The 23,367-nt window shown below is 50.4% G+C and overlaps 1 protein-coding gene across 4 annotated transcripts in view; it reads left to right on the plus strand.

Annotated features, from left to right (window-relative positions):
• LOC140395504 (receptor tyrosine-protein kinase erbB-4-like) overlaps positions 1–23,367 on the plus strand; it is a 1,530,197-nt gene that overhangs the window by 1,387,032 nt on the left and 119,798 nt on the right. For all 4 annotated transcript variants that reach the window (XM_072483352.1, XM_072483369.1, XM_072483378.1 and 1 more), the window contains 2 exons: positions 14,535–14,632; positions 17,745–17,915. In XM_072483352.1, coding sequence (XP_072339453.1) covers positions 14,535–14,632; positions 17,745–17,915 — 269 coding nt within the window. The remainder of the gene's footprint in view (positions 1–14,534; positions 14,633–17,744; positions 17,916–23,367) is intronic.

Here is a 23,367-nt window from a genome sequence, read left to right on the forward strand (position 1 = left end):
CATCTTTGGGTTTTGGGGGTGAAACCCACACAAACACAGGGAGAATGTGCAAACTCCGCACGGACAATGATCAAGGGCCAGGATCGAACGTGGGACCTCGACGCCGTGAGGCAGCAGTGCTAACCCACTGCACCACCATGCTGCCCTATATAGATGTATTTACAATCATTTTTTAGACCCCTCATAGTCTACTTTCTGTTTCTTTATCAATTTCTCCATTATCCTTTGCTGAATGCTAAAATCTTAATAATTCTCAGCTGTATTGCTCTTTCTGCCAACATTATAAGCTTTCCTTAAGCTAATACTATTTTAACTTCCCTTTGTTCGCCACATTTGGACTACGTTTCCTGTGGGACTTTTATCCCTTAAGGAATGTATAACTCTTGTGAATTGTGACTGAAGTCCTTAACATTTGCCATTGGTAATCTACTGTCACATTACCTGATCTAGTTTCCAAATTTATCTTGGCCATAGCACCCGTCATACTTAAGAAGATGTCTTTGTTCTGATTTGAGACTCTAGTTTCAGACTTAACTAAATCAGTCTGCAGTTCAATACCACATGATAATTCTTCCCCAATTTGTGTTGCATGATACGAGACCTAAAATATCCTGCTCTCTACTTGGTTCCTCAGCATACTAATCTAGGAAACTATCTTGAATGTATTCAATGAACACCATCTCCACACTTGCTTCACAATGCCAGGGACCCGGTTCAATTCCCGGCTTGGGTCACTGTCTGTGCAGAGTCTGCACGTTCTCCCCGTGTCTGCGTGGGTTTCCTCGGTGCTCCGGTTTCCTCCCACTAGTCCCAAAAGACGTGCTTGTTCGGTGAATTGGACATTCTGAATTCTCTCTCAGTGTATCCGAACAGACGGCGGAGTGTGGCAACGAGGAGATTTTCATAGTAACTTCATTGCAATGTTAATGTAAGCCTATTTGTGACACTAATAAAAATTATTATTATTACAGTATTATGAGGAGAAATTAAGAATATTAGGCCTGTATTCTTTCGAGTTTAGAAGAATAAGAGATGATCTTATTGAGACTTACAACATTTTTAAAGGGCTAGACAAGTAGATGCAGAAAGGATGTTTCTTCTGTCTGGATGGTCCAGAACCGTGCGACATAGTCAGAATATTTGGCAACACATTTAAGACCAAGATGAGGAGGAATCAGTGGCACAGTGGTTAGCACTGCTACCTCACAGCCAGGTTCAATTCTGGCCTTGGGTGACTGTGTAAAGTTTGCACATTCTCCCCGTATCTGAGTGGATTTCCTCCGGGTGCTGCGGTTTCCTCCCACAGTTCAAAGATGTGAAGGCTAGCATTGGCCATGCTAAATTGACCCTTACTGTTCAAAGATATGTAGGTTACGTGGGGTTCGGGGATGGTGGCCGGAAGGGGGAGGGGGGAGCTGGCCTAGGTAGGGTGCTCTATAGGAGAGTTGGTGTAGGTACGATGGGCCGAATGGCCTCCTTCTGCACTGTAACAATTCTATGGTTCTGTGCAATTTCTTCAGTCATTGGGTCATGAATCTTTGGAATTCTCTATTCCATGGGCTGTGGGAGCTCAGTCATTAAGTATATTCAAGATAGATTCCTAGATACTAATGGCTTTATGGGATAGTGCGGGAAAATGGTGTTGAGGTAGATTATCAGCCATGATTCAGTTGAAGAATAAAGCAGGTTGAAAGGGCTGAATGGCCTACTCCTGATCCTCGTTCCTATGTTCCTATTACTGCAGCCTATGTAATGATTAAAGTCTCCCATAATTATTGTTATATTCACTTGATTTACTGATTTATGATCTTTCCTAAAACTAAGAGGTTTATAAACTATCCATACCAAGGTTTTCTGCTTCTTGTTTCTCAGCCCTACTCGATCTGATTCTGCGGCTTGATTTTCTGTGCTATGATCCTTTCTGCTAGCTTTATCCCATTCTGTATTAGCAGAGCTACCCCTCCACCCTTTCTATTTTACCCCTCCACCCTGTGTTTTAGTCAATTATCTCGGAATACTTAATACCCAACCTTGGGCCCTCTGCAACATCTATAATAATTATTAGATAACACTCATTAACATCCGACTGTGCTATTAATTTATTTATCTTGTTTGAGAATGTGTCATGCTTTCAAATACTCTGCCTTTAGCTTTCACATCTTTGTTTTTCCCTGATGTAGCCCTAGTCACTAATACCCTATTATGTTTGTTGAGCTGTCGCTCCCTTCCAGACTCAATGCTGATTTTTATCCAAATTGCTGCTTGCACCACACCCTTGACATTACCCTTAATGTTTTTGCACTTACCCTTTCCTGAATCTTCCCATCCCATGGGCTGCCCTCTCTTCCCTGGCTTCCCACCGCTTCCTCCAGCCTTCCCACTCCTTCCTCCGGGCATCCAAACTGTTCTTCCAGGCTTTGCACCCCTTCTCCCAAGCTCCCTACCCTTCTCCCCAGGTATCGTGCCCTTCCCACAAGCTTCCCACCTCTCCACCCTGAGCCTGTATTTCAGTGCTGGGAACTGTTTCTCAGCTTGCCAGCAACAATTTCAAGCCGTGTGAAATCCTGTTTGCAACCCACAGTCACTTTGTCATTCCCTTTGAGCTTCGGTTTGTTCTTTAATGTGGCAATGAAGTGAGGCTGTATAAGTGACCTGGGCCTTGTGCTGCAGGCATCATGGGAGCTTACTGCCCCATCCCAACCTGCCCTCCAAGCCATCCAACCACTCACCAGAGTGCCAGCCCCACTTCGCCCTCCACACAGCCCCATCCAATCCATCACGCCAAACTCACACCACAAGTTAACATCGGGGCTTTGGCGCAAATCTAAACTTTGGAATAGGTAATAAGGTTGCTAAATCAATCTAACAGGGGTACTGACGATATAACTCAATATTTAAAGCTGATTTAATGCAATATAAACATTTTATTACATTTTGTTTTTGAAGGACATTTAACATAGCATAGCATCTTCAACATAGTCCAAAGATGTGCAGGTTAGGTGGATTGGCCATGCTAAATTTCCCTTAGTGTCCAAAAGGTTAAGTGGGGTTACTAGATTATGGGGATAGGGTGGGGGCGTGGGCCTAGGTGTGATGTTGTACAAATTAAGTAATGGCATGATGGGAAAACTGGTCAGCTATTCGGTACAATGTAAGAAAAGCTGACCTAGCCATTTCAGTGTACCAGGCCCCTTTGTAAGACCAATAAGGCTGACTCCGCATAACCTAAAGCATGAATAAGATCAGACAAGGTCAAGCTATTCCAAAATGCCTGACCTCTGTAATTTCTGATAAGGCTAACTCGTCATAACCCAGGGCGGTATGAATAAGACAAGATAAGGAATGGATGAGTCTCCTCTGACCTTTTAATGTTCTATCAAAGGACAAGATAATGGTATGAGGGATGAGACAAAGAGTCCGAGAAGATCAACAGGTTAGCAGGTTTATGACATTGCTTCCGTTTCTACTTCCGATCGAATTCCTGACTAAGCTGTAGTCACGCAATCTTGATAATGATAATGTATAAATACTGAACTGATTTTCTGTAAAAGCACGGACTTGAGTAGTGTAGCGCACAAAGTCTCCGAGAGACTAATAGAGTGAAGTCGATGAGGCTTTATTAAGCGTGACTGTTCCCCCGCAGTTCAGTAGTAGACTGCCTGCGGGGGAGGACTCCTGGTTCTTATACTCCGCCTTCAGGGCGGAGCTAGAGGTCAACGGCAACCAGGACCCGGGATCTGTCAGCCAATGACATCACGGCTTCACAGTCCCACATGACCCCTAATGCATACTACCACATTCACCCCTTGTTAAAAATGAACCCGGCGGGGTGATGCTTCGCATGGTGGTAAGGGTTTACAAGGCTGGTCCTGGGAGGAAAACCTTCGCATGTTATTACAGTATGTACAAGGTTTTTTTTTGTTTCGAACTATTTACAGTAATCGTCAGGAGAAAAAGACAAAATGTTCTCGTTAAAAGTCCACATATTGTAGTGTTAGATCAACGCCACGAGTCGGTCGGGCGGTCTGGTCGTCCGTGTCGATCGCCTCAGCCCCGGTGGTGGTGGTGGTGCTTGTTCCGGTGTTGTCGTCTCCGGGAGCCTTACGGTTTCAGCTTGGGCTTCACTCCTGGTCGGGCCTGGGAGGAGGACCGATCTTCCTGGGAAGGGGGCGGTCGCGGGGTGCGGCGGTGGCAGGAAGGGGGTGATTGGTGTCGGGGGGGTGTGTGTGTTGCCGGTGGGCGCCAGATCTCGCAGGGAGACCGTGTCCTGTCGGCCGTCGGGGTACTCCACGTAAGCGTACTGCGGGTTCGCGTGAAGGAGGTGAACCCTTTCGACCAACGGGTCCGACTTGTGCGCCCGCACATGTTTTCGGAGCAAGATGGGTCCTGGGGCCGCGAGCCAGGTCGGCAACGACGTTCCTGAGGAGGACTTCCGGTGGAAGACCAGGAGGCGCTCATGAGGCGTTTGGTTAGTGCTAGTACACAGTAGTGACCGGATGGAGTGGAGGGCGTCCGGGAGGACCTCCTGCCACCGTGAAACCGGGAGGTCCCTGGACCGTAGGGCCAGTAGGACGGTCTTCCAGACCGTGCCGTTCTCCCTCTCTACTTGCCCGTTCCCCCAGGGGTTGTAGCTGATCGTCCTGCTCGAGGCTATACCGTTGCTGAGCAGGAACTGGCGCAGCTCGTCACTCATGAAGGAGGACCCCCTGTCGCTGTGGACGTATGCGGGGCAACCGAACAGTGTGAATATGGTGTTCAGGGCTTTAATGACTGTGGCCGCGGTCATGTCAGGGCAGGGGATGGCGAATGTGAAGCGGGAGTACTCGTCCACCACATTAAGGAAGTATGTGTTGCGGTCGGTGGAGGGGAGGGGTCCTTTGAAATCCAGACTAAGGCGTTCAAAGGGGCGGGAAGCCTTAATCAGGTGCACACCATCCGGCCTGAAAAAATGCGGTTTGCACTCTGCGCAGATGTGCAGTTCCTTGTGACTGTACGGACCTCCTCCAAAGAGCATGGGAGGTTGCGGGACTTAATAAAGTGGTAGAACCGAGTGACCCCCGGGTGGCAGAGGTCCTCGTGGAGGGTTTGGAGGCGGTTAATTTGTGCGTTGGCACATGTGCATTATCGAACATGAAGGCTACAGACCGTTGGTCCGTGAGGAGAGTGAATCTCCTGCTGGCCAGGTAATGCCTCCAATGTCGCACCGCTTCCACTATGGCTTGGGCTTCCTTTTCCACTGAGGAGTGGCGGATTTCTGAAGCGTGGAGGGTTCGGGAGAAAAAGGCCACGGGTCTGCCCGCTTGGTTAAGGGTGGCCGCGAGAGCTACGTCGGAGGCGTCGCTCTCGACCTGGAAGGGGAGGGACTCGTCGATGGCGCGCATCGTGGCCTTTGCGATATCCGCTTTGATGCGGCTGAAGGCCTGGCAAGCCTGGCAAGCCTCTGTCGACAGAGGGAAGGTCGTGGTCTGTATTAGGGGCGGGCCTTGTCTGCGTACTGGGGGACCCACTGGGCGTAGTATGAAAAGAACCCCAGGCAGCGTTTTAGGGCTTTTGAGCAGTGCGGGAGGGGAAATTCCATGAGGGCGCGCATACGTTCGGGGTCGGGGCCTATTATCCCATTGCGCACTACGTAGCCCAGGATGGCTAGCCGGTTTGTGCTAAAAACACACTTGTCCTCGTTGTACGTGAGGTTCAATGCTTTAGCGGTCTGGAGGAATTTTTGGAGGTTGGCGTCGTGGTCCTGCTGATCGTGGCCGCAGATGGTTACATTGTCGAGATACGGGAACGTGGCCCGTAACCCTTGTTGATCAACCATTCGGTCCATCTCTCGTTGGAAGACCGAGACCCCGTTTGTGACGCCAAATGGGACCCTTAGGAAATGGTATAATCGCCCGTCTGCCTCGAAGGCTGTGTACTTGCGGTCACTTGGGCGGATGGGGAGCTGATGGTAGGCGGACTTGAGGTCCACGGTGGAGAAGACCTTATATTGGGCAATCCGATTGACAATGTCGGATATGCGGGGGAGAGAGTACGCGTCTAGTTGTGTGTACCTGTTGATGGTCTGGCTATAGTCTATGACCATCCTTTGCTTCTCCCCTGTCTTTACTACTACCACCTGTGCTCTCCAGGGACTATTGCTGGCCTGGATTATGCCTTCCTTTAGTAGCCGCTGGACTTCGGACCGAATGAAGGTCCGGTCCTGGGCGCTGTACCGTCTGCTCCTAGTGGCGACGGGTTTGCAATCCGGGGTGAGGTTTGCAAACAAGGATGGGGGTTGCACCTTGAGGGTTGCGAGGCCGCAGATAGTGAGTGGGGGTATTGGGCCGCCGAATTTGAAGGTTAGGCTCTGTAGATTGCACTGGAAGTCTAATCCCAGTAATGTGGGGGCGCAGAGTTGGGGAAGGACGTAGAGCCTGTAGTTTTTGAACTCCCTCCCTTGCACCGTTAGGGTAACTATGCAGAAGCCTTTGATCTGTACGGAGTGGGATCCTGCAGCTAGGGAAATCTTTTGTGCGCTGGGACGGATGGTCAAAGAACAGCGTCTTACCGTGTCGGGGTGGATAAAGCTCTCCGTGCTCCCGGAGTCGACCAGGCATGGTGTCTCGTGCCCGTTTATCAGCACCGTTGTCGTCGTCGTCTGGAGCGTCCGGGGCCGTGCTTGGTCCAGCGTCATTGAAGCCAGACGTGGTTGTAATGGTTGAGCGTCTTCTTCGAACCCCGTGGAGCCGTTGACACTGGGGTCCGTTGTTGCCGTCCAAGATGGCGTCGGGGGTGAACAAGATGGCTGCCCCCATGCATCGCACATGGCTGGGGGGTCACAAGATGGCGGCGGGGGTGGACAAAATGGCCACCCCCATGCGTCGCACAGGTCTGGGGTGGTCCAAGATGGCGGCGCCCTTCCTCCCCTCGTGGTGGCCGGGACCCAAAATGGCGGTGCCTGCGGATCGCACATGGTGCGCTGGGGGGGGGTTGGGGAGCGTTAGGAACACGCAGGACGACTTCCGGGTGCGGCGATGACCAGCTGAGTCGCACGTTTCGGCAGCTCCCGGTGAAACTGACTTTTGGGCTCTTGATAGGAGCCCCAACGGCAATTTTGACGGCTAAAAACACTGTGCGGTAAACCAGAAGGGAATCCCCCTGGATACGGATGAAAAAAGGAGGAGAAAGTGGCCGGATTGCAGTGGATCCTTTAGAACAGCGGCAAGGAAGGCAAGCAAAAACCAAGATGGCGTCGGAAGGTGGCAGTTTAACATGGGGCCCTGAACAACAAGAGTCCTTGAAATGCTGTGTGGAAGAGCTCAAAAAGGAAATGAAGAAAGAGCTGTTGGCCCCGATACTACAGGCGATCGAAGGGCTAAAGGAAGAGCAAAAGACCCAGGAGCGGGAGCTTCGGGTCGTGAAGGCAAAGGCAGCCGAGAATGAGGACGACATACAGGGCCTGGTGGTGAAGACGGAGACGCATGAGGCACATCAGAAACGATGTGTGGAAAGGTTGGAGGCACTGGAGAACAACGCAAGGAGGAACAACCTGAGGATTCTTGGTCTTCCTGAAGGTGCGGAGGGAGCGGACGTCGGGGCATATGTGAGCACGATGCTGCACTCGTTAATGGGAGCGGAGGCCCCGGCGGGTCCGTTGGAGGTGGAGGGAGCATACCGAGTGATGGCGTGAGGACCGAGAGCAGGAGAAATTCCCAGAGCCATAGTGGTGAGATTCCTCCGTTTTAAGGACAGAGAAATGGTCCTTAGATGGGCAAAGAAAACTCGGAGCAGTAAATGGGAGAACGCGGTGATCCGCGTTTATCAAGACTGGAGTGCGGAGGTGGCGAGAAGGAGGGCGAGCTTTAATCGGGCCAAGGCGGTGCTTCATAAAAAGAAGATAAAATTTGGTATGCTGCAACCGGCAAGACTGTGGGTCACATATCGAGGAAGGCACCACTACTTTGAGACGGCGGATGAAGCGTGGACTTTCATTGTGGAAGAAAAACTGGAATGAGCGGGTTATTAAAAAGAACGTTTGAACAAAGTGGTGGGGCGAATGTGGGGGGCGAAGAGGGGGGTTAAAAAGGGGGGAAAGAGGAGTTTTATGTACTAATCCTGCGATGTGGTAACTTTTCTCTCTTCCACAGGTGGTGATGGGGGAGGAGGGGAGGTGGAGGAGATGGGGCGTTGGCCATTGGGGGCGGGGCCAAGGGAGAAGCGCGGGCTTGGTTCCCGCGCTATGATAATCATGGCGGGAATAGAGAAGCAGGAAGGAGGGGGCGTCGCACGGTGCGAGCCGAGGTCACGGGGGGAAGCCGAGGTCGGCCAGAGTTTGCTGACTTCTGGGAGCAACATGGGGGGAGTAATTACGCTAGCGGGGGATCTAGCGGGGCGGCTGGGAGGGGGGAATTACTGGGCTGCTGCTGCTGGGGAGAGGGGGGAGCTGGTATGGGAGGGGATGGGCGGGGGGGCACCGCCTGGGGGAGATACAGCTGCGTGGGAACCGGGTGAGGAGCTGGAAAAAGGGGATGGCTAATCGACAAGGGGGGGGTAGGAAGCCCCCCAACCCGGCTGATCACGTGGAACGTGAGAGGGCTGAACGGGCCGATAAAGAGGGCACGGGTACTCGCACACCTTAAGAAACTTAAGGCAGATGTGGTTATGTTACAGGAAACGCACCTGAAACTGATAGACCAGGTTAGGCTACGCAAAGGATGGGTGGGGCAGGTGTTCCATTCAGGGCTAGATGCGAAAAACAGGGGGGTGGCTATATTAGTGGGGAAGCGGGTAATGTTCGAGGCAAAGACTATAGTGGCGGATAACGGGGGCAGATACGTGATGGTGAGTGGCAAACTACAGGGGGAGACGGTGGTTTTGGTAAACGTATATGCCCCGAACTGGGATGATGCCAATTTTATGAGGCGGATGCTAGGACGCATTCCGGACCTAGAGATGGGAAAGCTGATAATGGGGGGAGATTTTAATACGGTGTTGGAACCAGGGCTGGATAGGTCGAAGTCCAGGACTGGAAGGAGGCCGGCAGCAGCCAAGGTACTTAAAGATTTTATGGAGCAGATGGGAGGTGTAGACCCGTGGAGATTTAGCAGACCTAGGAGTAAGGAGTTCTCGTTTTTCTCCTATGTCCATAAAGTCTACTCGCGAATAGACTTTTTTGTGCTGGGAAGGGCGTTGATCCCGAAGGTGAGGGGAACGGAGTATACGGCTATAGCCATTTCGGATCACGCTCCACACTGGGTAGACTTGGAGATAGGGGAGGAAACAGGAGGGCGCCCACCCTGGAGAGTGGACATGGGACTAATGGCAGATGAGGGGGTGTGTCTAAGGGTGAGGGGGTGCATTGAAAAGTACTTGGAACTCAATGATAATGGGGAGGTCCAGGTGGGAGTGGTCTGGGAGGCGTTGAAGGCGGTGGTTAGAGGGGAGCTGATATCAATAAGGGCACATAAAGGGAAGCAGGAGAGTAAGGAACGGGAGCGGTTGCTGCAAGAACTTTTGAGGGTGGACAGACAATATGCGGAAGCACCGGAGGAGGGACTGTACAGGGAAAGGCAAAGGCTACATGTAGAATTTGACTTGCTGACTACGGGCACTGCAGAGGCACAATGGAGGAAGGCACAGGGTGTACAGTACGAATATGGGGAGAAGGCGAGCAGGTTGCTGGCACACCAATTGAGGAAAAGGGGAGCAGCGAGGGAAATAGGGGGAGTGAGGGATGAGGAAGGAGAGATGGAGCGGGGAGCGGAGAGAGTGAATGGAGTGTTCAAGACATTTTATAAAAAATTATATGAAGCGCAACCCCCGGATGGGAGGGAGAGAATGATGGGCTTTTTGGATCGGCTGGAATTTCCCAAGGTGGAAGAGCAGGAAAGGGTGGGACTGGGAGCACAGATCGAGGTAGAAGAACTGGTGAAAGGAATTAGGAGCATGCAGGCGGGAAAGGCCCCGGGACCGGATGGATTCCCAGTCGAATTCTATAGAAAATATGTGGACTTGCTCGCCCCGGTATTGACGAGGACCTTTAATGAGGCAAAGGAAAGGGGACAACTGCCCCCGACTATGTCTGAAGCAACGATATCGCTTCTCTTAAAGAAGGAAAAGGACCCGCTACAATGCGGGTCCTATAGACCTATTTCCCTCCTAAATGTAGATGCCAAGATCCTGGCCAAGGTAATGGCAATGAGAATAGAGGAATGTGTCCCGGGGTGGTCCACGAGGACCAAACTGGGTTTGTGAAGGGGAGACAGCTGAACACGAATATACGGAGGCTGTTAGGGGTAATGATGATGGCCCCACCAGAGGGGGAAACGGAGATAGTAGTGGCGATGGATGCCGAGAAAGCATTTGATAGAGTGGAGTGGGATTATTTGTGGGAGGTGTTGAGGAGATTTGGTTTTGGAGAGGGGTATGTTAGATGGGTGCAGCTGTTGTATAGGGCCCCAGTGGCGAGCGTGGTCACGAATGGACGGGGATCTGCATATTTTCGGCTCCATAGAGGGACAAGGCAGGGATGCCCTCTGTCCCCATTATTGTTTGCACTGGCGATTGAGCCCCTGGCGATAGCGTTGAGGGGTTCCAAGAAGTGGAGGGGAGTACTTAGAGGAGGAGAAGAACACCAGGTATCTTTGTATGCGGACGATTTGCTACTATACGTGGCAGACCCGGCGGAGGGGATGCCAGAAATAATGCGGATACTTGGGGAGTTTGGGGATTTTTCAGGGTATAAATTGAACATGGGGAAAAGTGAGTTGTTTGTGGTGCATCCAGGGGAGCAGAGTAGAGAAATAGAGGACCTACCGTTGAGGAAGGTAACAAGGGACTTTCGTTACCTGGGGATCCAGATAGCCAAGAATTGGGGCACATTGCATAGGTTAAATTTAACGACGTTGGTGGAACAAATGGAGGAGGATTTCAAGAGATGGGATATGGTATCCCTGTCACTGGCAGGGAGGGTGCAGGCGGTTAAGATGGTGATCCTCCCGAGATTCCTCTTTGTGTTTCAGTGCCTCCCGGTGGTGATCACGAAGGCTTTTTTTAAAAGGATTGAAAAGAGCATCATGGGTTTTGTGTGGGCCGGGAAGACCCCGAGAGTGAGGAAGGGATTCTTACAGCGTAGCAGGGATAGGGGGGGGGCTGGCACTACCGAGCCTAAGTGAGTATTATTGGGCCGCTAATATTTCAATGGTGAGTAAGTGGATGGGAGAGGAGGAGGGAGCGGCGTGGAAGAGATTAGAGAGGGCGTCCTGTAGGGGGACTAGCCTACAGGCTATGGTGACAGCCCCATTGCCGTTCTCACCGAGGAACTACACCACAAGCCCGGTGGTGGTGGCTACACTGAAGATTTGGGGACAGTGGAGACGGCATAGGGGAAAGACTGGAGCCTTGGGGGGGTCCCCGATAAGAAACAACCATAGGTTTGCCCCGGGGGGAATGGATGGGGGATATGGAATGTGGCAAAGAGCAGGAATAACGCAACTGAAAGATCTGTTTGTGGATGGGAAGTTCGCGAGTCTGGGAGCGCTGACCGAGAAATATGGGTTGCCCCAAGGGAATGCATTCAGGCATATGCAACTGAGGGCTTTTGCGAGGCAACAGGTGAGGGAATTCCCGCAGCTCCCGACACAAGAGGTGCAGGACAGAGTGATCTCAAAGACATGGGTGGGGGATGGTAAGGTGTCAGATATAGATAGGGAAATGAGGGACAAAGGGGAGACTATGGTAGAAGAACTAAAAGGGAAATGGGAAGAAGAGCTGGGGGAGGAGATCGAGGAGGGGCTGTGGGCAGATGCCCTAAGCAGGGTAAACTCGTCGTCCTCGTGTGCCAGGCTAAGCCTGATTCAGTTTAAGGTATTACACAGGGCGCATATGACTGGAGCACGGCTCAGTAAATTTTTTGGGTTGGAGGATAGGTGTGCGAGGTGCTCGAGAAGCCCAGCGAATCATACCCATATGTTTTGGTCATGCCCGGCACTACAGGGGTTTTGGATGGGGGTGACAAAGGTGCTTTCAAAAGTAGTGGGGGTCCGGGTCGAACCAAGCTGGGGGTTGGCTATATTTGGAGTTGCACAAGAGCCGGGAGTGCAGGAGGCGAGAGAGGCCGATGTTTTGGCCTTTGCGTCCCTAGTAGCCCGGCGCAGGATATTGTTAATGTGGAAAGAAGCCAAGCCCCCGAGGGTGGAGACCTGGATAAATGACATGGCAGGGTTTATAAAGCTAGAGCGGATTAAGTTCGTTCTAAGGGGGTCGGCTCAAGGGTTCACCAGGCGGTGGCAACCGTTCGTCGAATCCCTCGCAGAAAGATAGATGGAATGGAAAAAAGAAGGCAGCAGCAGCAGCCCAGGATCGGGGGGGGGGGGGGGGGAGGAGGAGGACTCTCAGGGTTGTTAATATATACTGTATAATATGTATAGGTCGTTGCTACAGATAATTATATATTGGACTGTTAAATTATATTTTTGGAGAGTGTTACTTGTGATAAGGCAGTTGCCAATTAGGGTTAGTTTTCATTTTTGTTATTTATTATTTATTCTTTTTTTTTTTGTTTATAAAATAGGTCATTGTTATTTGTGTTGTTATAATATTGTGTAAAGGATGCACAATGTACAGTGTTGGTTGACCAAAAATTTTCAATAAAATATTTGTAAAGAGGAACACGCAGGACTCCCTCTTCTCTGGGGACAGCGGTGGCCGGGACCCAAAGTGGTAGCGCCGGCGGGTCATACATGGGGCGCGGGGGGGGGGGGGTTAGGGGAGCGTAAATGGCGTGCAGGGCTCCCTGTTCTCCGGGGAGAGCAGTGGTCGGGACCCAGAGTGGTTGCGCCTGCGGGTCGTACATGGGGCGCTGGGGGGGGGGGGTTGGGGAGCGTAAACGGCGTGCAGGGCTCCCTGTTCTCCCGGGACAGCGGCGACCTCGCAGGACCGGCACACAGCCGCGAAATGGCCCTTTTTCCCACAGCTCTTACAGATCGCTGCACGGGCCGGGCAGCGCTGCCGGGGGTGTTTCGCCTGGCCGCAGAAATAGCAGCGGGCTCCCCCGGTGCGACTTGGCGTTTGAACCGCGCAAGCCTGTGGGGTGTCCGGGGGGGGGGGGGGGGTGGGTTTGTCGCGACGGGTGCGTACGGAGCCCAATGGGCTGCCGCGCGGTCAGGGCCGTAGGTGCGGGTATTTCGCGTGGCCACGTCTAGGGAGGCTGCTAGGGCCCGTGCCTCTGAGAGTCCTAGCGACTCTTTTTCTAGAAGCATTTGGCGGATTTGGGAGGAGTTCATACCTGCCACAAAAGCATCGCGCATTAACATGCCTGTGTGTTCATTTGCGTTCACCGTCGGGCAGCTGCAGGCCCGTCCCAAAATTAGTAGCGCGGCGTAGAATTCATCTATCGATTCTCCGGGACTTTGCCGTCTCGTTGCGAGTTGATAGCGAGCGTAGATCTGGTTTACTGGGCGAACATAGAGACTTTTTAGTGCTGCGAACGCCGTCTGGAAATCCTCTGCGTCTTCGATGAGGGAGAAAATCTCCATGCTTAACCTCGAGTGCAGGACCTGTAGTTTTTGGTCTTCTGTGACCCGGCCGGGGGCCGTTCTGAGGTAGGCCTCGAAACAAGTCTGCCAGTGCTTGAAAGCTGCTGCTGCGTTCACTGCGTGGGGGCTGATCCTCAGGCACTCCGGGATGATCCTGAGCTCCATAGTCCTTTAGTCACGCTTAATAAATTGTAGCGCACAAAGACTCCGAGAGACGAATAGAGTGAAGTCGATGAGGCTTTATTAAGCGTGACTGTTCCCCCGCAGTTCAGTAGTAGACTGTCTACGGGGGAGGACTCCTGGTTCTTATACTCCGCCTTCAGGGCGGAGCTAGAGGTCAACGGCCAACCAGGACCCGGGATCTGTCAGCCAATGACATCACGGCTTCACAGTCCCACATGACCCCTAATGCATACTACCACAAGTAGGAATTAGCAGTGGTAGTAACTACTTTCCGACCTCAACTTTCAGCCAAAACTGCATGCGGTCGTATCATAAATAAAGCCTTGTTATTTTACCATAACAATCTATTGTTGAGTCTTTTCCACAGTCAAAGAAGCAGGAAAATATTGACTTCTACATATGTAGAGTGCTGTTTCAGAGGGTTGATGCAGACTTGATGGGCCAAATGGCCACCTTCTGCACTGTAGGGATTCTATCATAGTAAAAGCTTAGAGGGAGAATCGCAAAGAGATTAAGAGAGGGAGTCCCAAAGCTCAGGACTTAGGCAGCTGAAGGCATGAGGAGGCCAGGACTTGAAGATACAAAGCTGACACTAAATTGAAAATAAAACATCATCCGGTTTAGCTGGATATGCAGGGTAGAAATTGTGAAATTTTAGTTTTACAGTTTATTTTTGTCCTTGTTTTTGTAATTCTTAAATACCCGCAGGTGAAGAAGCAGTGTCATTTTTGTGTGTGGGTGTGTGTTCATTACTGGATGTCTTTAATTGGTCATGGATGACCCTGTGAGATCGGCACTGTCCTGTAAGCTGCTACTTTCTTTGTCCCTTGCCCTTAGGCTGGATGATTGATGCTGACAGCAGGCCCAAGTTCAAAGAATTGGCAGCAGAATTTTCTCGGATGGCTCGCGATCCACAGAGATACTTGGTAATTCAGGTCAGTTTAATTTGATTCCAGCTTCTCAGTTGGAATAATTGTATGATTAAAAACTGTAAAAGGAATTCCTTTGGATTATCCATGTTAAACACCACGCCCATGATCAGCAATTGTGGGTGCTCCCTTCGTCTGTTCTATTGATGGCGCTGGCACTGTCAGGTTGGAATCAGTAGGCGGTTCAGCAAGACTTGGAGCGAAGCTGGACCAATTTCAGCCTATCTGCCTGCTCTTGCTATCACACAGTGGGAGGCCATTCAGCTTCTTCAGCCTCTCCCCGCATTTAACTCGATCATGGGTGATCTATGATCTCGGGCGGCACAGTGATTAGCACTGCTGCCTCACAGCGCCAGGGACCCCGGGTTTGATTCCGAACTGAGGAATTTGCACATTCTCTCTGTGTCTGCGTGGGTTTACTCCATGTGCTCCGGTTTCCTCCCCCAGTCCAAAGATGTGCAGGTTAGGCGGATTGGCCATGGCAGATTGCCCTTAGTGTCCAAAGGTTAGGTGGGGTTACGAGGATAGGGTGGGTGGGGGAGCATCTCCAGTTGGACCTTCCAGATTCCATCTTCCAGCCTCGAGTGTTCCTGGAGATCCAAATCCTTTCTCAGGAGGTCCACCTTCCTGCCACAGAGTGGGCGTGAATCAGATTGTGCCAGGTACTGCGGGCCAGGAGCATCACCCTCCATTTGGCATCTTGCGTGAATCCTGTTTAGGGGATCTACTGCTATTATACGGGAAATAGCGGGAGGTGCGCCAGGCACAACGCAGCCAGAAAAATGCCCCATTATTTTGTTGCCTGAAACCTAGCTCCCTGAAGGGGGTTTCCTGGATTGTGAACCTTGGTTATTTTCTTTCCTCGGTCCTACAGGCACTGAGGTCCATTATAGTGCATCTGGTACCACACTGGTTGAACCTGAGGCTACCCACGCCCCCCCCCGCCCCCCCCCGCCCCCCCCCCCCCGCCCCCCCCCCCCCCCCCCCCCCCCCCCCCCCCCAGTCTACACTTCACAGTTCCACCCTGAGCACTTAGAAGCTGAACCCATCGCACTGACTAAAACCAAGGATGATGCCAGCAGGAAGTGTTCAATGGCACGTCACATGACAGTACATGAGGTTGGCACATATATGTATACAAAACACTGCTGCCATGATCAACCATGCTGTGATTGCAATGTGCTTGAATCAGGGATACAGCAAAAGGGCCAAATAGGAGCCTTCCTACATCGACCAATAAAAGATGAGGGGCGGGATTTTCTGGTCCCAACCACGCTGGGAACTGTCATGGAAAATTCAAAGACTAACAAAAGGTTTGTCGTGGAACTGAAAGGTCCTCCCTGACAGGGGGACGTTTACGCTTTGGAAGTTGCCCAAAATTGTGCCTGGTTTGAGAGAAGTGTTTTTTTAAACATTTCCACCCAAACCCATTTGCAGATTGTCAAATGTGAACTTCTGGGTGAGATTTTCCTGCCCTCTCATGGCGTTTCCGAGCATTGGCACTGGCTTGCCATTGGCTGCTGGCAATATATTCCGTTTCTTGTGGCTCGCCCGTGCCGCCACTGGGGAACCTGCCATTGGGGTCGCCTCCGGAAGGACCAAAAGATCCGGCTAACGGGGCTTTAAAAAATATTTCTTGATGCTTTGGTAGCTATTATGAAGACAGATGTGGATTTATAACGAAACAATAATTATTTTCAATTACAGTGTCAATCCACCACCCGATTTTTAATAACTAAAAGATGAATCCTAAAAAAAATACAATTGTTATTGCGGTCCAGTAAACCGTTTATTAGTAAATTAGGGAAAATGGTTTTCAAAAGCTTTTAACACAATGCCTGTTAGTGTCCTTGCACTCAAAAGATCCAGTTTACTTTTCAGAGCCTCCAGGAGGATCAGTAAACGAGAGCAATTAGCAGAAACTCCCAATGGTGATTAATTAATCCTGAGGGCACAGCCAGTTTTGTAGGCTTTCAGTGCAGTTCTTTTCAAGTGGCACAAAACTCGAATCACACTTAAACTAATGTGCACTTAAAATCTTGCAACTTTTCCACAAGTTACAGCAATTTTGGGTGAAATGTGCCAGGGAAAAAATCCACGCACAGTCAGATGAAACCTCCAGGCCATAATTTCTAATGATGGGTTGCATTTGTGTGTGACAGTTGCAGTAGTTTCCTGGAGTTGTTAGCACCTTTGGAATAAAAGGCTGTGGGTTTGAGAGCTGGAGCAGCAGCTTGCTCTTGGATTAGTTTGAGGTTTTGCCTTCGAGTGAAGGTGTTCATCTCAAGACCTCTCCACCTATTCAGATGGATGTTAAAGAGGCCAAATAAGAGTACGGTGCCTTGACCAATATTAGCCTCTTAACCATTACCGGCAACAACAGATTAGCGACCATGGCGTCTTCTGCGATCCTCCTGTGCGCAAGTAGCTACTGCAACAACACTAACCACACTTCAAAATAATACATTGTGTGTGAAGTGTTGCAAGACGTGCTAAGGTGCTGTATGTGAATTAAAACTCTTACAAAATTATCTTTAGTAATCTCCCTCTAAACTCCAACTTCAAAATGTCAATGTGTCCAAAACTAGTGCTCATCTGACGTGAGATAATCTAAAGTTTGATAAACATGGCTGAATGTGTGCACATCTGTTGTATATGTGAAAGACGGGTCATTATCCCTGGGGAAGGTTAATGGATTAATTAGTGAACTGTGTGCCCACTCGGAGGTTATTAACAGTAACACATATCTACCTGATATATAGCTTATATAATCTAAGATCCTTTGAGCAGTTGCAATTTCATTTTTCCTATTTTTAATTTGGACTATACAGCATTTCCTAAAGAGTTTCCTCTACTTGGCCCACACTTTATAGAGTCAGTACCGGTAAAAAAAATTAATTTTCACTTGAATTTTGAAATTGTAGCAGGTTATCAAGTTGGGCAGCCAGCCAACTGTCTACCGTTTCCAACCTGGTCATAGATTGAAGTTCCTGTGTCAGGAGAGGCCTTTCCAGGACGTGTTCTGGTTGAACCTTTAAAACAGGAAGCTCATCTCTTCTTGAACAGGCTGTGAGGCTCAGTACATTATGTAATAAAAAGGCCTTCCTTATTGTTACAGGGCGATGACCATATGAAGTTGCCCAGCCCGAATGACAGCAAGTTCTTCCAGAGCCTACTGGATGAAGAGGAGCTGGAAGACATGATGGATGCGGAGGAGTACCTGGTCCCACAGGCCTTCAACATTCCACCTCCACTCTACAGCTCAAGGCAGCGGATCGATTCCAACAGGGTGAGTAGGACCACCCATAGCCTCCTGTCTGCAAAGTCAAGGAAAATCCATGGGCCAATCTCAAGTAGGAGCAAACCAAAGTCAGACTGATATTAATAATGGGTTTGAAATTATTATTATTCGCTATATAGCACAACCAGATCAGAAGCTTATGGTGTCTGAGCCACATCTTTCGACCTCTGTTATGTGCCTCTGGTAGTACATTGTGTCAATGTGGGAATGCCAAAACTTTTCCTGCACTTTCAAGAGTTTCTGTATTCTGATAAACGATGATCAATTCTGCATGTTTTCAATTACTGCCTTGGTATTAGATTAAGTATTACCCCACACTTGTTCAGCACTTTATTGTCTGATTTGAGCTATCTCTATTAACGTTTAGCAACTGGATATTATTCCAAATGTATCCACTTCGCCCTTGTTAAAGGTGCAATGTTCAATTTGTCAAACTGTGCTTTCTTTGAAGCCAAGGATGGCTAACAGCCCAATATCAATCTGTGATTCACTTCAACATGAGGATTGAAAGGACAGATCCATTTGAAAAACGCTTTACATCAACTGTTGGGATTGTACTCTTCAAGTGTTCTTCCTCAGATGCTGCCATGTGGGGAAAGTGACATCATCTAATTGCTCCCAGTAGCATTGGGAAGAATATCCCATACTTTCTTTTGTTGAACCCTGTTCATGCCCCTCCAACTGACACCCTTATACCTTATGCAGCACGGTGGCACAGTGGTTAGCACTGCTGCCCCACAGTGCCAGGGACCCGGGTTCAATTCTTTTTAAAAAATACAATTTAGAGTATCCAATTCATTTTTCCAATTAAGGGGCAATTTAGCTTGGCCAATCCACCTACCCTGCACATCTTTTGGGTTGTGGGGGCGAAGCCCACACAAACATGGGAAGAATTTGCAAACTCCACACAGACAGTGACCCAGAACCGGGATCGAACCTGGGACCTCGGCGCCGTGAGGCAACCTACTAACCACTTGCGCCACCGTGTTGCCCTACCCGGGTTCAATTCTGACCTTGTGTGGAGTTGCATGCTCTCCCCGTGTCTGCGTATGTTTCCTCCGGATACTCCGGTTTCCTCCTGCAGTCCAAAGATGGGCAGTTTAGGTGGATTGGCCACTTAGTGTCCATGGATATACAGGTTAGGTTATGTGGTTAGGGCGTGAGTGTGGGCCTAGGTAGGGTGCTCTTTCAGAGGGTTGGTGCAGACTCGATGGGCCAAATGGCCTCCTTCGGCACTGTAGGAATTCAATGGTAATTCTATGGCTGTTTGCGCTCCTCCAACTACTCCCCGCGATCTTTTTCTACGAAAGAGTGGATGGGGCATTCAACTTGACAGACCAGATGGGTTAGAAATGCAGATGCTGGTTGGAGGCCCGGCCTCATCTTCCTGTGGAAGATTGGGAACAGTGCATAATGGGCCATTTTGCAGCCCAGCTAAACTTGCACGTTCCTCTCATTCTTTTTGCACAGAATCAGAGGACTGTATTTCAGTGGCCAACACATATGGTTCATATTGGTACTGGCATCAGACTGGTCCCTATAACATGTTTCATGTCCCCGTTTCACGTGTAGGCACTGTTGTAATGTAGGACACTAAAACCTCGCCGACGTTAGGTATCCCAAAACCCAGAAGAGTAACTTGGAACACCGGTTCTTAGTGATGTATATTTTTAATTTGGTACACTGTGAGAAAAGCTATGTAAACCAGTGAGGAAAGGTCCAGACTTGTTGCAACCAATCATAAAAGTATATTTATTGCCTTAAAAGCAACACACAAGAAAGACTGCAATGCAGTACAATACATATTAACTACAATAATGGCTATATAAACACACATCTCATTAAATTAACCCATTCCTGTTTATCTACATGCCTGATTTCTGAGAAATGTTCCTTGCCGCAAAACAACATCCCACTCAGTTTAACTCAGTGAGTTAAAACCAGCCAATCGTTGCCACCTACCAGTTATCTTTAGGTTTGGGACAGCCTTCCCTTTGTTCAACGTAGTTGTTCTAGAACAAAGAACAAAGAAATGTACAGCACAGGAACAGGCCCTTCGGCCCTCTCTGAGGTATCTATAAACCAGCAGCTTTTGAACTGGAGTTCTGTGCTTTTTGGAAGGGTTTTTCTCTCTTTCCCTCTCTTCTCCTCTCCTACTGTCTCCAATTAACCCTGCTATGGATATATGAATGAAATGAAATGAAAATCGCTTATTGTCACAAGTAGGCTTCAAATGAAGTTGCTGTGAAAAGCCCCTAGTCGCCACATTCCGGCGCCCGTTCGGGGAGGCTGTTACGGGAATTGAACCGTGATGCTGGCCTGCCTTGGTCTGCTTTCAAAGCCAGCGATTTAGCCCTGTGCTAAACAGCCCCAGGTCCTATTGGATTCTCCGCTGCAAATCCGCCCACTACCACTGCTAGCGAGGACGAAGAATTTCACTCCCCTCTACTCCCACTGCTTGTCAATGGGAATCCCATTGAAACCACCCCATGTTGCCGGGAAACCTGTGGGCGGTGGTGGGCTGCCGAAGGGACCAGAGAATCCTGCCGCCAGTGAGCTGCCGGAAAATTCCAGCCATAGTTTTTTCCTTTGATGTTATTCTATCTCAATATCTCTTGAATCAAGATTTTAGCATATAGGTATTAATTATATTCTTATCTCTCCACTTTGAACTCACCTCTTCTACAGTTCTAGTATCTTTTTCTGTACACCATTGTTCACCCACCCTAGTCATTTAGGTAAACATCTGTTTACTTGCTGCTTAACGAATTGACATTTCAAAAACCCCTTCACACACATGCAGTCTTATAAATTCCATTCTTCACTTTATTTTATCTAAATCTTATTTGTTTAACTTGGATTTTGCTCAGTTCTTAATCATTCCTTTTCCAACAAGAGCTTGACAGAAACACAGTGATGCGACCATCAATTCACACGAGACGAAGAGTTGAAGTGAACTGTGGTTTTAATCAGCTAGAACTCTGCCTGCCTGTGACTGCTCTGGACTGAGTGCCGCCTACAGGCTGCAGCTCTATATACCTCCCCTGAGAGAGCGGAGCTACATGCAGAGCCCACAAGGGCATCAACATAATACATTACAATGTAATGCAATTACAATGGTGAATGGTAGCAGTAATACATTCACCCCCTATTAAAAATTGAAGTCCAGTGGGGGTGAAGTGGGCTGACAGATCGAGTCTGTCTGGCGCCTTGATCGTTCACTGCGATCGCCTGAGCTCTGGTTTCGCTGCGGGCATGGGTGTTGAACTTGTCGTTGCGGGCATGGGTGTTGGGCTCGTTGACTCCGGGAGCGTCTCTTCTGGAGCTTCATCACTGTAGGTTGGCGATGGGGTGAGGGGCGGTGTAGGCCATGTAGGGGCGGTGTTTGGTGGAGGGTGGGGGGGGTAGGTGATGGTCGCAGGGGAACCAGAGGGTGCCAGATCCCGGAGGGAGACTGTATCTTGTCAGCCGTCGTGGTGCATCACGTAGGCATACTGGGGGTTGGCGTGAAGGAGCTGGACCCTCTTGACCAGGGGGTCAGACTTATGGCTCCTCACGTGCTTTCGGAGGAGGACAGGCCTCGGTGTTGTCAGCCAGGACAGAAGCAAGACCCGGGAGGTGGATTTCCTAGGAAAACAAATAGGCGGTCATGACGGGTCTCGTTCGTGGCTGTGCAGCCGAGTAACCTAATGGAGTGGAGCGCGTCGGGGAGGACCTCCTGCCAGCGGGAATCTGGGAGACCCCTAGACCGTAGTGCCAGAAGGACGGCTTTCCATACTGTCGCGTTCTCCCTCTCCACCTGTCCGTTTCCCCGGGGGTTGTAGCTGGTAGTCCTGCTCGAGGCAATGGCCTTACCGAGCAGTACTGACGCAGCTTATCGCTCATAAACGAGGAGCCCCGGTCACTGTGGACGTAAGTGGGGAAACCGAACAGGGTGAAGATACTATGCAGGGCTTTAATGACAGTGGCCGAGGTCATGTCGGGGCATGGTATGGCAAAGGGGAAACGGGAGTACTCATCAACGACGTTAAGAAAATACGCGTTGCAGCCAGTGGAGGGGAGGGGCCCTTTGAAATCGATGCCGAGGCACTCAAAAGGCTGGGATGCCTTCACCAGGTGGGCCTCGTCTGGCCGATAGAAGTGCGGCTTACACTCCGCGCAGACTTGGCAGTCCCTGGTCATGGCCCTGACCTCCTCAGTGGAGTAGGGCAGGTTGCGGGCCTTGATGAAGTGGAGAAGCCGGGTGACCCCCGGGTGGCAGAGGTCATTGTGGATGGCCCGGAGTCAGTCATCTTGCGCGCTGGCACATGTGCCGCGGGAAAGGGCATCTGGGGGCTCGTTGAGCTTCCCGGGACGATACACAATATCGTAATTACAGGTGGAGAGTTCGATCCTCCACCTCAAGATTTTATCATTCTTGATTTTGCACCGCTGTGTGTTGTTGAACATAAAGGCTACCGACCGTTGGTCGGTGACGAGGGTGAACCTCCTACCAACCAGGTAGTGCCTCCAATGCCGCACAGCTTCCACAATGGCTTGAGCTTCTTTTTCGACTGAAGAGTGTCGAATCTCGGAGGCGTTGAGGGTACGGGGAAAAAAGGCTACGGGCCTGCCTGCCTGGTTAAGGGTAGCGACCAGGGTGACATCTGACGCGTCGCTGTCCACTTGGAAGGGGATGGACTTGTCCACCGCATACTTCGCGGCTTTGGTAATATCTGCCTTGATGCGGCTGAAGGCCAGGTGGGCCTCAGCCGTCAGGGGGAAGATGGTGGCTTTGATAAGTGGGCGGGCTTTGTCCGCATAGTTGGGGACCCACTGGGCACAGTATGAAAAGAACCCGAGGCAACTTTTCAGGGCCTTGGGCCAGTGGGGGTGGGGGAGTTGCAGGAGGGGGCGCATACCGTCGGGGTCGGGCCCTAGAACTCCGTTTTCCATGACATAGCCGAGGATGGCCAGTCGGGTTGTGCGGAAAACGCATTTCTCCTTGTTATAGGTAAGATTGAGGGCTTGGGTGGTTTGGAGAAATTTCTGAAGGTTGGCGTCGGGGTCCTGCTGATCATGGCCGCAAATGGTGACGTTGTCCAAGTACGGAAATGTGGCTCGCAGCCCGTACTGGTCCACCATTCGGTTCATCATTCTTTGGAAGACCGCGGCCCCGTTGGTGACGCCGAAGGGGACCCGGAGGAAGTGGAAGAGACGGCCGTCTGCCTCAAAGGCAGTGTGGTGGCAGTCTTCCGGGCGGATTGGAAGCTGGTGGTATGCGGACTTCAGATCTACCATGGAGAACACCTGGTAGTGTGCAATCTGATTCACCATGTCCGCTATCCGGGGAAAGGGATACGCATCGATTTGCATGAACTGGTTTATGGTTTGGCTGTAGTCTACAACCATCCAGTCCTTTTCCCCGGTCCTGACAGCCACCACTTGGGTTCTCCAGGGG

This window comes from Scyliorhinus torazame, chromosome 2, assembly GCF_047496885.1.
Source record: "Scyliorhinus torazame isolate Kashiwa2021f chromosome 2, sScyTor2.1, whole genome shotgun sequence".
NCBI classification, from domain to species: Eukaryota; Metazoa; Chordata; class Chondrichthyes; order Carcharhiniformes; family Scyliorhinidae; genus Scyliorhinus; species Scyliorhinus torazame.